Source organism: Adiantum capillus-veneris, chromosome 21 (genome assembly GCF_014529385.1).
Source record: "Adiantum capillus-veneris isolate H3 chromosome 21, ASM1452938v2, whole genome shotgun sequence".
NCBI classification, from domain to species: Eukaryota; Viridiplantae; Streptophyta; class Polypodiopsida; order Polypodiales; family Pteridaceae; genus Adiantum; species Adiantum capillus-veneris.
Genome location: NC_140951.1, coordinates 48,999,638 through 49,015,620, shown reverse-complemented (window position 1 = coordinate 49,015,620; position 15,983 = coordinate 48,999,638). Strand labels below are relative to the sequence as shown.

Sequence of the window (15,983 nt, the reverse complement as noted above, 5' to 3'; positions counted from 1 at the left end):
CAAATGACCATGTACAGTTCAGGGGGTTTTATGCATGTTTGCCAAGGCAAGAGCCTTCTGAACAGGTACCGAACTAGCTAATTGCTAATCTCCCACAATTACACACAGTTCCATCGCGAAGGATTGCGAAAACAGAGAGTTTCCTCGCGTGAAAACTCGTCCAATCCAAAGGGGAACTATCCCATTGCGTGCGGGAACACGTGAGATAGGCGTGGGCGTGTTTGCTCCGCCAAAACGATCCAAAACAGAAAATTACAGCCTGCTGTGTTTTTCTATAGGTTTACGGTTTCGCACCTCAATTGTAGGACATTGCCAGGGGACCTACTCTATGTCCCCAACAAGTTCACAAGTCTTGAGTATCACACTCTGCTTGATGTTCAGCTTTTGATCTCATTAGAGCTAGCTTTCCCCATATTTTCAGCCATGAGCTCGTCCTACACTGTTTTTTGTGAGAGTGCGTTGTGCGGAAGCGTGAGAGAGAGAGAGAGAGAGAGAGAGAGAGAGAGAGAGAGAGAGAGAGAGAGAGAGAGAGAGAGAGAGAGAGAGAGAGAGAGAGAGAGAGAGAGAGAGAGAGAGAGGAGACACAAACGCTATGTGTAGGAAAGGGGGCGATCAGTCCCCCCAGTGACTACCAGAGCAAGAGAACCTCAGTACAACAGATGATGGAAGTGGGTATCCCCCTGGCCCTGTAAATAGGTGCCCAAGGGGAGGTAGTTCAAGGCCTGATGAAAATCCCCACGACCCAACAAAAAAATGATATATGGAAATATATGTGGACGTTCGGACAAAAGTGGGAGGCCGGCCCCAAACTCGGGCGGCCGGAATAGGAGAAACCTAGGCTATGGGTGGCCAGCCCGGAGACATACTAGCCGTACAAGTATGCCCTAGACCTGTGAAGCAGCAGAGTGGTGTAAATCTAACACCCCCTCTCAGCACCGGATGCTGAACAAACCACGTGAAGCCGAAGATGTGAGGCAAACGATAAAGATGTTTGCTGCAATGTCCACTGAAGGACAATACTCCGGTGAACTCCGCGAGTGTACCAACAGTGTGGGGTGTCATGACCGCCAAGAAATCTCTAATGGTAAAGTACCGTCACGAGCAGTGTAGCAAACTGCTGTACTCTGCCGACATAGGGTGATTATACTGCGTGAAGGTCCCGAATTGAGTGTGAAAACAACTCCTTGTCGTAAAAGAAGTGCCAATAGACCTGCAAGTGTCCTGCCCAATAGGATCTGTTGTGTCTGTAGTCAAACCGTCTGGAGTGAATGGAGAAGCCTAGGAACTGTCATGCGAATGATTAGAAGCCTGGCAATGCATGAACATGTAACCCAGTGTGGCTAGGTGGCTAAGCTGTGTAAAACGCTAGGAAGGCCAGATGTAGAAATCTGCGCCGTAAACGTGCTCCGAATCAAGGAAAGCTTGACTAAACTGTCCGCAATGTAGAAGCTACCGTAAGCTGTAGCAGTTACCGAGAGACCGCACGGACCACCACCGGATGGTGTCCTGTCAGTAGGTAGGGTAATCCAAGATGAGGGGAAAGCCACACTAAGTAGTCTGTGCTGTGAAGGGCCTTTGAGAAGAGGTGTGGTCAAACCAAGCTGTCTGCATTGTAATCATCCTGTAAAAGTAGGGAAGCCAGACTGAGAAGTCTGCGCTAAGGAAAATCTGGGAATCAGTGGCCAGACCAAGATGTCTGCTCCGACCTGCCTATAACTCCTCCTCCAGTCCTCCGGTGTAAACCAAAGCATAATCCCGCCAACAATGCCACTAGACCTAGCGGGTCGGTGTGGCTCTCAAGATGAATGAGTTGGGAGTGGCCTACTGCCCAGGTCGGGGGAGGAGTCTGCTGTGAGGTTACCGAGGATGAGTATGAGCAACTCTGAAGGTAAAAATCCAAAGGATCAAGAGTGTGAAAGAGCAACTGCACTACCGTCCAAGCCAAGCTCCGGGTGACTCCGGAAGTAGTCGCATGGATGATGCCCGATCTCCCGCATCTCGCAGGTAAACTCTCCAGGAGAGTTCAAAGAACTGAAGTCCCACTTCAGTCTATAGATCCAAGCAATGAACCTGTTCAAGAAGAGATCCAAGATCCTCTCCCTAAGTCCATGAGATGCTCCTGTGTAAGCAAGTGATCGTACGTGTTGAGGTCAAGTGGTAAGTGTGTGTCCACCCAAGATGGTGGTGTCCTCTCTGGGAATGTCGGAATCCCATATGCCATGAGCATGACCATATCTCGTGTGAACACCTCTGATGAGTGCAAAGGTGTGTCCATTGCAAACCACAAGTCACCACCCCCTCTGGAGTGTGCAACCGCCGAATGATGGCTGGAGTGAATGGATCTTCCAAGGATCGTACGCATGTTGATGATCAAGCCGATGTCTAAAAGATACCGTGTACAGCAACAGTCACTGAGAGACCGCACGGACCACCATCGAATAGTATCCTAGCAGGAGGTAACTTCATCCTCTGTAAAAAACACAAGCCAAGAGGCTGCTGGCCACCCAAAATACAACTGCGAGGTGATGAAAACGCTGCTGTCCAGCGATTTTCAGCGTGCTCATACGCTCCCGGCAGGGTCTGGAGCGGTGCAGAGGGTGTAGCGAAGGGTGGTGAATCATTGTCACTACCCCAAATGGGCTGAAAACAGAAAAAACAGCAAGGGGTAATGGCTGAAATCTGTAGATTTGAAGAGGAACTTCGCCGGCAAGGCACCGGATGCCAAGGCGGGTAGGTGGTGGCAAGATCCGGGGTCCAGAAGCTGAGCACTGCCCTCCTGCTGCAAAAACGCAGGTTAATTTGCAGCCCACTTTTGCTGCACTTGTTGGCACCAAAAACCTTCTGTTTGCTGAAAAAACAAAGGCTTGATGGGTACCCTAGGTGCCCAACAACTTGTGGAAGGTGTCAACGACACAAAGTGACCAATAAAACCGCCAAAAATGGGCTGAAAACCCAAAAACGCAGGTCTGGCTGAAAAACACAGATGGTGCAAAGGAGGTTTCCAGCGATGGAAGAGAAGTGAAGCGCTAGCAGCCTGATGAAAAAACGCTGACCTGATCTGCAAAAACGTAGGTGGAGGGGGATCCTCTGCGACGAAAAACACAGATCTCATCGCGCGCCTGGTTGTTTGCAAAACGCTGGCAGATTTTGCATAAAAACGTTGGTTATGCTGATCTTGGGAGGAGAACCTGATGCAGAGATGCGTTCTCCCAGGCCATGGAAGCCTAAGCTGCTGATACCATGTGAGCTGGCGTCTGATATTATGTGAGTGCGCGTGTGCGGAAGCGTGAGAGAGAGAGAGAGAGAGAGAGAGAGAGAGAGAGAGAGAGAGAGAGAGAGAGAGAGAGAGAGAGAGAGAGAGAGAGAGAGAGACAAACGCTATGTGTAGGAAAGGGGGCGATCAGCCCTCCATTGACTACCAGAGCACGAGAACCTCAGTACAACAGATGATGGAAGTGGGTACCCCCCTGGCCCTATAAATAGGTGCCCAAGGGGAGGTAGAGCAAGGCCTGATGAAAATCCCCACGATTCAACAGAAAAATGATATATGGAAATATATGTGGGCGCCTGGATAAAAGTGGGCGGCGGGACCAAGAGAAACCTAGGCTATGGGTGGTCAGCCCGGAGACATACTAGCCGTACAAGTATGCCCTAGACTTGTGAAGCAGCAGAGTGGTGTAAATCTCACATTTTTGAGCATCGAGAGTCGTTATCAGTTGCACACACTACACATGATATGTTTCATCGACCATGCACTCTATGTCTCTGACAAGTTCGCAAGTCTGAGTATTGCACTTTGCTTGAGTGCTCAGCTTTTGATCACATTAGAGCTAGCTTTCCCCATATTTTCAGCCATCGGACATGCTTGAACCCATTACTTAGTGTGATCCACACTATTGCCTCCATCCGGCACAGCTCTCAATTCTCCACGATCTTGGGGCACCGGCAAGGAGTCTCATCGACCATGCACTCTTATGTCCCCGACAAGTTCGTAAGTCTGAGTATCACACTTTGCTTGAGTGCTCAGCTTTTGATCACATTAGAGCTAGCTTTCCCCATATTTTCAGCCATAAGACATGCTTGAGCCCATTCCTTAGTGTGATCTGCACTATTGCCTCCATCCAGCACAACTCTAACCCTATGTGCATGGTGGACAAGCTACTTCAGGTCCAGGATTTAGGTCAACTTAGGAAGTGTTCTGGCACCTTTGTGAGCCTGTGCGGAGGCCGTGCATGTCCAGGCACTTAGAGTAGTTACATATCCTCTGGTTGCACACAGCATGATCATCAGCATGACAGTTAGTACATAAGCATTTTACAATGCACAGAACCCATTTTCCCTACTTTATCCATTATTGATAAGTGACTTTGTTGGGAAAATGGGTAGGGCAATTTTGCCAAGACAATATATAAGAAAACCTAGCGCTAGCACTTTCTGGCAGAAGAGACGGCAGAAGTCCTACAACTTGCAGTGCACCTTCTCAGCAAGACCGGCAGAACTCCTTAGCGTTTTCAGCCATCAAGACATCTGGCGTTTTCACCAACAGTTTCAGCCCAGCGTTTTCGGCAGTAGATCAGCCTTTGCGTTTTTGCTACAGTTCACTGGCGGTTCCATTTTGGAGAGTGCCTAGCGTTTTTGCAACTTGGAGATCAACATTAGCGTTCTGCAGTTTGTCGGCATCAGCATTTCCTGTTTTCAGCACTAGACTCCGCAAGTACAACCCCAAACCTTGCAGATCTCACCTACCCGTAGCAAATCCTCGCCGCACGATTGGATCAGCGAGCGTTTTCAGTTTCAGCCCGCTGTCCGCAGATTTCAGCATCTGCGTTTTCAGCGCATCGTTGTCGCGTCGTCGCCATCGCCGTCCTCACCGACACAGTGTTAGAATTCAGCAGATAGCAGATTTGCAGATTCAAGTCCCTAGCATTTTCAGTTTTCAGCCCTTCTCGTCGTCATCATCATTGTCGTCGACATCGTCGGCAAGTCCATTGCATCTAGACCATTGTACCAGATTTGTGCAATCAATAGCATAGACCTCTCTCGCCTTGCCATAGAGAGGGGGGACCCTTGGAGAAGGGTTTGACAATAGTTTGGTGTCGTATTCTTCTCTCTCTCTCAGTCTCAGCACCTTCATTCACAGTGTCATTCACTTTGTTTGTGATCATTTGCACTCTCTCACTAAAGGAACGGAAGGCTCTCCCTTCCGTAAGTAAAAGGAACCCTTGAGCACAGTTCGGAGCACTCATCTTGAGCAAAGTTCGGAGCATGCATCTTGAGCAAAGTTCAACATTCACTTCCGCTGCACCTTACAAGGAGTCTTATCGACCATGCACTCTATGTCCCCAACAAGTTCTCAAGTCTTAGAGTATCACACTTTGCTTGAGTGCTCAGCTTTTGATCTCATTAGAGCTAGCTTTTCCCATATTTTCAGCCATGAGCTCTCCCTACACAGTTTTTGAGCATTGAGAGTCGACTATCAGTTGCACACACTACACATGATATGTTTCTTTTGGTCCCATAAGGTCATATTTGACCTTCGAGAACGATAATGGAATCTCTCTCTGTGTGTGTGTGTGTGTGTGTGTGTGTGTGTGTGTGTGTGTGATAAGATGTTAAAGCATGAGAAGTGGTCCCATTATTCTAAGCTTGTGCTTCATGTAAGGTGCAGCAGAATGAATGTTGTATTTTCTCAAGATTATCTTTATTTGCTCAAGGTTCCTTTTAGTTCTTAGGGAAGGAGAGAGCCTTCCGTCTTATGGAGAGTGCTATGATCACGAACAAAGTGAGTGGATATTGTGCGTGCAAGTGAATGAGACTGAGAGAAAGAGAGAAGAGAGATACGACACCCGAGAGTTTGTAAAACCCTCCTCCGAAGGCCCCACTCTCGTCGGCGAGAGTGGTCTACTTTGATTTCACAAAGGTGTACAATGCGTATGCAATGGACTGACGCAACTTGGACTATGCCGATGACGACGACGGTGATGACGACGACTTCGGGCTGAAATCTGGGATCTTCTATTGGCTGAATTTCGTGGCTGTTCGGTGGCTGAAAATGACTGTTTTTCTGCTGTCTTTATGGCTGAATGTGACGGGTTTGTCAGGGGTCATACTGATGATAAAAACGCTGATGATGTATCGGGTTCAGGCTGCGTTTTGCTGCTATTGTTGAAGGCTGAAAAAACTCTGACTGTGGCAGTAGTTCCCATGCTGAAAAACGCTGAAATTGGCAGCATTGCTAGCGTTAGTAAAACGCTGCACTTGGCTGAAATCTGTGAGTCAAAACGCTGAATATGTCAAGGGTTTGGCGAGCCAAAAACGCCAAGGATGGGGCTGCTTGTAGGGAGAACAAACGCCAGGAAAGGGGGGACTTTGATGGCGATGGCTGATGCTTGAGAAACGCCAAGGAAGGGTGAGAGGATGGCGATGGTGGAGTGGCCTCACCAAGATGGCTTGGAGAGGGTCTTGTTGAGAGAGGGAGGGAACACCTGTTGCTTGGTAGCCTGCTGTGCTCCTTTCTCATCTGCCCTTTTGTGCTAACTTGGGTTTGCTTATATATTAACTTACCCAATTTGCCCTACTGAGTTCCCAACAAAAGTCACTTAATAAATAAGTGAAAAATGTCAAAATAGGGAAAAATAGGATAAAGTCACTTGAAAAATCCCCAAACTGACTCTGATGGAAATGCTTATGCTTATGCGGTGTGCAACCAGAGGATATGCATCTACACTGAGTGACTGGGCATGCACGGTCTACGAATAGACTCACAACAGTGCCAGATCACTTCTAATCTAAACTGACTGGACTTGAGGGGAACCCTGTTATGGTGTAGCTTGCCCACGGACACATAGGGTTGGGATGTGTCACGTGACATCCCCTCCTTTTCAAAGTGAGGTACTGGTACCGAATTGTATGGCGTCGAGGGAGATCGCGAAGAGACTCTTCGCCGGCCCACTCTGATGTGTGGGTCATGCGGTACTTGAACTTCATAAAGGTCTGCAACACTTGCTTCTTTGGGCCACGCCGAAAGCGACACAAAGTCTTCTGTGGCTCCTTCAATGCTTCAACTTCGTCGAGAGTCATGCTTCTTTCTTCTTCAAAAATCTCCATGGTTGAAAATTCCTGAAACCATGTCCAACACAAAACCATGAACATACCTATTCCATGTAAAGTGACTGGAAAAAATCTTGTCTTCCGTAAAGACTGTGCATGCAATGTAGATGAACCAATAGACGGAGTGACAACCCGTTCATCAAACACATGCAAACAATGTGCTCGAATCTTTCTCTTAAGATCTAGAGCAATCAACTGTGGCAATTCACAACGGAAATGCCCATGCTTGGTGCTCACACTTTCATGTGCTCTTTCGGGTACTGTGTCATGCCAAGGAAGAGACATGGAATGTGACTTCCTTACATATATACCTTTCAGCTTTTCATGAACAATCCGCATACATTCGTGCTCATCCATGAGAGAAACGTGCTCAACATACAATATGTCATGCCTAGGAAAAGGGAGCACATAACGATGTTGACTAAAATACAGGAAACCTTCACGAATGAAACACTCGAATAATGCGTGCATATCAATCATGCGAACACATAATACTTCTTGTGAGGGTTCGGTCTTCCTGAATGATCGAATCGTCCTGTGGGGGTTCTTTGGACCTAGGCTCGAGAGCCAAGATCGATCCTTCGTGATTGATAGAATCTGCAACGAGGTTAGCTTCGCTAGAAAAAGCATTCACTAATACCTCATCCTTGTGAACAATCACATCATCTGTATGCAACTCATCGTGCTTGTGAGAAATCACATCTTGATCATGCAAATCATCATGCTTGTCTTTATCATCCAAACCATCATGCAAATCATTATCATTCAAATCATCATGCTTCTCATAATCATGCAAATTCTATGTGTCGTGCTATGGAGAAAAAGAGATTGAGAGAATCTCCTTATCCCGAATCCTTTCAACCTTGTCCTGCATATTAGCAATGAGAGATGGAGAAGGAGCAATGTCCTCTCCATGAAAGACAGTAGGAGAATCACTTTTGGCATTGAGAGTTGAAGTGTTAGCCTCAAAATCAATGAGAGCGTTAGTCTCACGAAACCATCGAATGTCCAAAATCATATCACATCTTGAGAGAGGAGAAACAACAAATCTTCTAGTGAAGGCAGTCTGTTGAATTGCAAACAACACATCAAGGCACTCCTCCGTGATGAGAGCGTCCATACCGGGACGAAAGCCAGAGACCTCGATAGGAGATCTCGGACTAACTTCGAGGCGGGCTCTCTCAACAAGAGAGGAACTGATCACATCATGCATACTACCTAGGTCAAACAATATGACAAAACGGTGCCCCGACGTACGACCATAACATTTAATGAGAGATTCATCAATGGGAGGGTCCTGAGAAACTTAGGGCACACTCGTGTTATCATTCATTGCATTGACAGATGTAGTGGGTGCTGTGGGTTCTTTAGATTCATTCGATTCAAGCTTAGGACATGTTCTTTTTATGTGACCCTTAATGTGACAATGAAAACAACGACCTTCCTTAGAATACATGCTTTGTTCTTCTGACGTGATGTATCCTCCTACAATTCCTTGTGCTACCTTTTCATCTGGAGTAAGCTTAGCAATTGTATTAGCCTTACCCTTAGATTCATTGGAAGAATTCTTTGATGAGAGACTGTTGGAAGATTGGTTAGAAGAGTTATCATTCTTACCATTCTTACCGTTCTACGGGTTCTGAAAAGTCTGCGAGGTACTTGTGGAAGTCTTGTTCTCCTTAGGCTTTCCCTTGTTGTGCTTCATCTCCTGTGCGAGAGCAATCGCTACCGCCTTGTTGAGATCGATTGGATCGAAGACTTCTACATCGAACTTGATATAGTCGTCTAATCCAAAAAGGAATGCCTCTTTGCGTTCATCATCCGACATGCGTAATTGGGTACCTAGCTGCAAAACACGATTAGAAAAAGACATAACCGGCATACCGTTTTGCTTGAGAGCGCGCCAATCGTCCTTCAATCGTGCGAGGTACTGAGGCGGCATAAACCGCGCCTTGAGCTTGTCTTGGAAATCAGCCCAATCGAAGGAAAGGGGCGTGAATCCGTCGGCTGCCTCTAGGTGCGCGGCTAGCTGTGCCTCTTGCCATGCATGGTACCAATTGATGGCATCACCGGCAAGGTACATAGCTGTCGTCAAAACTTTGCTATTTCCTATCTTCTTAGTTGTCGCAAAACCATCTTACCGTCATACTTACTGAAAGTCAACTTCTCTATGACTAGATGGTTGGAATCTGCATCGTGGCTTGCGCCACTTGATGAACTTCCACGATCTTTGGGTGGTTCGGTCTTCGAGGCTAGCACGTGGGAAATAAATTCTTGAGTGCATAGCTCCCTTTGAGCTTCACGCTCGGCGTCCCTTTCTGCTTTTCGTTCATTTCGTTCATCGCGCTCGCGTTCGAAAGCAAGGCGATTGGTTTCTTGTTGTGCCAACGCAACACGATTCGCTTCCAAAGTGACGGGAGTCGCTTCTTGTTGTGCCAGCATCATGTCCATCATTGACTTGACCATCATCTGCATAGGAGTTAGTACAACTCGTGGCCTAGATGGCGAAGGGGGAGGGTTGGAAAAATCTCCTGGTGGGGAGAATCCTTCGTCGCCTCTCTCATGCTCATCACCTGTATGCGAAGTATCCATTCCGCTTCGGGTGACGACCATGCACTAGGATCTTTGGTTCTTAAGTTCACAAGGAACTTGGTTCTTGAGGGTCTTGGTTCTTGGATTCTTGGGATCTTGAGGTTCTTGAGGTGTTCTTTCGCTTGCAAATCGCGTTGGAGAAGGATCTCTCTTCACCCGAGTTCTACTCTTTTCTGCGGGCGCACCCCTTGGCGGCCTTGCGCTTACACCAAGGTTTCTTTTCCCACCTCACGTCGATTGGCCGGCCGCTAAGTGCACGGTCCGCTCTCAATGAGTGAAAAGAGACACAAGGGGAGGCTGGACAAGCCCTTCTTTCTTGGGATTCCTGTCACTCTTCAACAAAACACGATTAGGAATCGACACGCCCAAGCGAACTTGGGTTCGTGCGACCGCAACAAGCAAAAAAAATTCTTGTGGTTCTTGTGGTTCTTTCCTTGAGTAATGCAGAACACTTCCAAAGCTCTGTACCAATGTAAGTTGCAGCGGAATGAATGTTGTATTTTCTCAAGATTAGTGATCTTTATTTGCTCAAGGTTCCATTTAGTTCTTAGGGAAGGAGAGAGCCTTCCGTCTTATGGAGAGTGCTATGATCACGAACAAAGTGAGTGGATATTGTGCGTGCAAGTGAATGAGACTGAGAGAAAGAGAGAAGAGAGATACGACACCCGAGAGTTTGTAAAACCCTCCTCCGAAGGCCCCACTCTCGTCGGCGAGAGTGGTCTACTTTGATTGCACAAAGGTGTACAATGCGTATGCAATGGACTGACGCAACTTGGACTATGCCGATGACGACGATGGTGATGACGACGACTTCGGGTTGAAATCTGGGATCTTCTATTGGCTGAATTTCGTGGCTGTTCGGTGGCTGAAAATGACTGTTTTTCTGCTGTCTTTATGGCTGAATGTGATGGGTTTGTCAGGGGTCATACTGATGATAAAAACGCTGATGATGTATCGGGTTCAGGCTGCGTTTTGCTGCTATTGTTGAAGGCTGAAAAAACTCTGACTATGGCAGTAGTTCCCATGCTGAAAAACGCTGAAATTGGCAGCATTGCTAGCGTTAGTAAAACGTTGCACTTGGCTGAAATCTGTGAGTCAAAACGCTGAATATGGCAAGGGTTTGGCGAGCCAAAAACGCCAAGGATGGGGCTGCTTGTAGGGGGAACAAACGCCAGGAAAGGGGGGACTTTGATGGCGATGGCTGATGCTTGAGAAACGCCAAGGAAGGGTGAGAGGATGGCGATGGTGGAGTGGCCTCACCAAGATGGCTTGGAGAGGGTCTTGCTGAGAGAGGGAGGGAACACCTGTTGCTTGGTAGCCTGCTGTGCTCCTTTCTCATCTGCCCTTTTGTGCTAACTTGGGTTTGCTTATATATTAACTTACCCAATTTGCCCTACTGAGTTCCCAACAAAAGTCACTTAATAAATAAGTGAAAAATGTCAAAATAGGGAAAAATAGGATAAAGTCACTTGAAAAATCCCCAAACTGACTCTGATGGAAATGCTTATGCTTATGCAGTGTGCAACCAGAGGATATGCATCTACACTGAGTGACTGGGCATGCACGGTCTACGAATAGACTCACAAAAGTGCCAGATCACTTCTAATCTAAACTGACTGGACTTGAGGGGAACCCTGTTATGGTGTAGCTTGCCCACGGACACATAGGGTTGGGATGTGTCACGTGACACTTCAGTTTTGAAAATTGAAATTCCTCACAACAGTTGTTTGAATTTTCGCTTTGTTAGTAAAAGAACGAAGACAAGAAGGGCTAATTGTTCTATCAATCAATTGTAATAGGAATAATTCTTGTAAGACAAGGTGGATAGAGACATTAAATACCATGCATAAAGTACAAAAAGAAACGTTGTAAGTACTGAATCTCAATCCTAAACCATAAAATACATCAAGTACGGAGCAGATAGACAGTGTGCATATATGCATGTAAGCTGAAGATAGATTCTCAGAAACATAATAGCGAAGGCACTCTTCCACAGCATGCGAAAACGAAAGTAGGGAAGCTAGAATTTTCTGGCCATCAAGAATTTCAAAGTCAAAACAACCAATATGCTGGGTATTGGATGACCAACACGTACTCGGACGGAATAGAACATCTCGAACGATAAATTTGCAGAATTTATGCAACCTTGATGTAAAAGTTTGGAACTGTATTATCTATTTTATCAAATGCTGGGTCTGGGATATTAGCTTTAAATAACATACTTGCGGAAACTCTGAGCCAAACACATCCATGGTGGAAGAAAGGGAAAAAATGTATCTTTTGCAATCTTAAAGCTTAAAGGCTAAAATGGCCCCTTGTGCAGTCACATGATTACAGAAGACATTATGCTTACTGATGGTTTAAATGTTCTTATGAATTATTTAGTGTGAGGTCTATCGTGTTTTCTCTCCCTACATCATATCACGTTAATTTATTTGTCATTCTGGTTGTTGCAGGTTCCAGAGCCTCTTCTTTTAAACAAAGCCACACGGGAGGAGCTGGCGCACAAGTGGAATCTTAGCATTGATTATACTCTAGGTGCTGTGGTTGCACATCTAAGCTCAAGAGGCTGGTAGGACAATCAGGGTCGCCTGAATGGGCAAGAACGTGGATTTCTGTAAGAGAATTTTCTTGATCAGCTATGTACTTGCTTAGTGTCGTTTTCAGTGCTGGCTGCACAGGAAAGGAGACCCACCTACTTTGGGCTCCACTCTTTGCTTTTACAATGTTGTAAGTTCTGCTTCTGTGGTATAGTGAGAAAAGACGGAGTATTTTGAAGCTCAACAGACAAGAACAATTGAGGTGAGCAATAGACATGAACAGGGTTGCGCATGCTTTCACTTCACAGTATCGGTTCTTCGGCTATGGTGGTATGTTAAGTAGATTTGTCTGGAGTAAATTTTTTTTTCTCCCCGACATACCAAAGGGCCCGTAGCGGGGGGGGGTGCTTATCCCTTCCAAATATTAGCCATGTTACATGGTCAGGCAAGGGCCGCGTACCATCGGGCAAGAGCCACGCGTAGGCATCACCATGGCCACCTAATTGATGCACCACGTGTTGGGTACGACGGAGAGAACTCATAGCAACCAGCTAGGAACCTCCTCCTCAGGTGACCCACCCCAGGAGGGGAGGATGCACTCGAGTGTCCAAGGGCAAGAGCCCTAGCAACGTGAACATCCAAGTGAGCACAAGGTGTCCCTCTAGAGTGTGACCCAACGGGGATTTGAACCCACAACCTGTAGGTTGAGAGGCCAAAGCCTTACCGTCAGACCAACTCTTTGGGGACCTGGAGTAGATTGAGAGTCAATTTTGCCACACTTGGAGTTGATTGCACTCGCGTGCGGGTCTTTCAAGCTTTTTAATGAATAGCTCGTTTGAAGTGTGTGTGTGTGTGTGTGTGTGTGTCTCCCCACGTGCGTGCTTCTGTCTGCGTCTCAAGCTGCTGAATGGATCTGGAAGCAGATGAGTGTGAGCTGGTTATTTATTTGATGTGAATTAAGACTTCGTGATAGGGTTTGGATGGGTTGTCTTTCAAAATTATGCAATGCTAAACATTTTGTCATTTAGAATACATCTGGATGCGCATCATTTTTCTTGTGGATATTGATGTTTATCAAATAAAGGTCTAAAGCAAGAGTCTTCCTTCGATGACGAGGACTACTAGCATGCCAGTGGGGCTTGAGCCCAAGATCTGAGGTGCAGATTTACTCACTCACGCAAACCACAAAAGCACTAAATGGTTGTTGACTCATAGTTGGAGCTTTTCTTTAGTAAAATTGGGGGCCACAGGACTTGGCTTTCAACTGGGTGTTTTACCCTATATGTATCATGAAAAATCTAGTGTGAAACCAACCACACAAAGGAAAAGTTCTTAACAAGCTTTGAGTCGACTCTTGAACGAGTGTGTAGACCCACTTGTAGAGAAATGCAAAACCATTCAATGAGAAATGACCTTTTTCCTAGATAATGATAAGACTAAACTAAAAATTACAGAACGCCACCTAGGTTATTACTTACCTCGATAGCCACTAGGTTGCGGTCCTGTTTGGCGTTTGATAATGTGGTAGTATTAGTTGAGACTTTTTAATGGAAATTTCCTTTCTTGTACTAGTTGAGTTGGTCGTGCAATTTTCACTCCTTTTTTGGCCAAAGTCTATTTATTGAAGAGGGTGCACTCAAATGTGAACTTCGTCCATGACACACGCGTTCCAATGTCAATAGTGTTCAGGACTCTTAGCAAGTGTTGGCATCTATGGGGGATATATGAGGGTGGCTTTCATGATGAATTAATTGATCATAACTTGATTATATCTTAATCACTTAGTCAAGGCACTCATGGAGTAGGTCAAGATATGCACTAATCTTGGTTAGCTCGTAGAATAATACAATAGCTCACTCTTTGTGCATAGAGATAGGAACACACTCAACAATTTGTCACAAGCAAGGGCCAACTTGTGAGTTATGGTGAAGCAGAGAGGCATCCCAATAATCAAATTCAACAATAGAGCAAAGGGCAGTTAAATTTAGATGAATAAGTTGAACTCGGCGATTAAAATTAGATGAATAAGTTGAACTAGGCCCCAACACACTTTAATATGGGTATGTTGGACAAGAAAATGAAGGATTGTACAGTCACAAGTTTCCCATCCACACTACGATTGTGACTACTCATAAAGTGTTCAAGTTGAGGAGACACAAGAGAAAGAAACCTTGTTCCCATTCACACTACGGTTGTGACTACTCATAATGTGTTCCAAGTTGAGGAGACGCAAGTGAAAGAAACACCTTGTGCAATGGAATAACCAGATCACCACTTTAGTGAGAAGCAAAATTGGAGTTTCCCTTGATTGAGGGATTCTTTCACGTAAAATTGAAGGGAGTGAAGGTTGATAAATTGGGGTTTATTGGCTTTCTCTAGGAGCTATACATGTTTCATTAAATAGGTGAGAGGGACTACAACTCATGGGCTACACAAGAAGTTTTCCTCCCTAGCAATCTATTCCTAGAGTTCTTTGTTAGTGTCACATGACGAGATAATCAAGATTGCATCACGACAATGGCCCTTGGAGGCAATCTTGACAAGAGTGAGGGACAAGCTATAACAACCTCAATTAACCATACATCCCAAAGATATCTTCAAAATATCAATCTCCGTCTCATATGTGAAATGGATATGGGAACGTTGATCATCTTCAACCACATGAAGTTTGTCTTTGCCTTTGGTATCTCTTCCTTGTTTTTGTAGTAGCTCTAGGTTGGTGGATGATTGATTTTTCCCCAATGAGGCCAAGGATCTTTGGTGAACCACTCCTTTCCAAAAATGCCCTAGATTGCCACATTCATGGCATCTTGTGGAAAGCATTTCAACCATAGCTTTAAAGATAATACTCAAAGCTTTCTTATCTCTTTGTTAGAATGGAGCTTGGGTGGCCCTTGTTTGGACAATATTTCCTATGCTATGGTGATTGCAATCTCTTATTGTGATAGCTCATTATGCTAGAACAAAATGTCCTAATCGCAATGAGTTGAGTGCCCAAAACAATATCGAATACCAATTGTAGGAACTTGAAGCTATGGAAAGGGATTGCATTATGGAGAGAGAGAGAGAGAGAGAGAGAGAGAGAGAGAGAGAGAGAGAGAGAGGAATTTAAGAGAGAAGGTTAATGCACAAGCTAGAAGTCACAGTAAGAAAACACACGCAAGGCGCATGCATGCATGCACACACACATATATATGTATGCATCTATGTATGTATATATACATACATATATATGTATATCTAGATATATAGGTATACATTGTATGTGAAGAAAAAACACATGTATCCACACATGCAATGTATATATGTATATTAGTGTGTGTGTCCCTTTGACAGTGGTGCCATCAATCACATTGCATTGCAATAAAATTGTTCAATTGTTTAGGTTGCCTCTACAAAAGCTACCATCATTTTCACTAGTAATTTGTCATACCCTATTTAAGGAGTTGGTAACGTTAGTATTAGTGCTTTCAAACTTATAGATGCATTGTCTACACCCAGGAATAAGAATAATGTTATGTTAGTTTTTGCATTTGGAAAGATTTGCATGGTTGTCAAATATGTGGACAACAAGAGTAATTTTCATGATCTCACTTGCGATTACATTTGGTTCCTTATATTGTAGGTTGTATAAGGTCAATACCTTCATCTAATTTTTGTTGGTATGCATATCCCTACAAATATTTGACAGTGTTTTCATTGCCCACTTAACCTATAAGAGGGAATGCTCTCTCTTATGGT

The 15,983-nt window shown here is 45.3% G+C and overlaps 1 protein-coding gene across 2 annotated transcripts in view; it reads left to right on the top strand.

Annotated features, from left to right (window-relative positions):
• The window catches only part of LOC147430917 (zinc finger, C3HC4 type family protein), a 44,427-nt gene extending 31,893 nt beyond the window's left edge, over positions 1-12,534 (top strand). Inside the window, exons 3-4 of one of the 2 annotated variants that reach the window (XM_086494474.1) lie at positions 12,159-12,274; positions 12,384-12,534. In XM_086494474.1, the coding sequence (XP_086350600.1) occupies positions 12,159-12,274; positions 12,384-12,456 (189 nt within the window). In that variant the 3' untranslated portion in view covers positions 12,457-12,534. Of the gene's footprint in view, positions 1-12,158 lie in introns of both variants that reach the window. The other variant, XM_086494473.1, reaches the window with a different exon arrangement.
• The last annotated feature ends 3,449 nt before the right edge of the window (positions 12,535-15,983 follow it).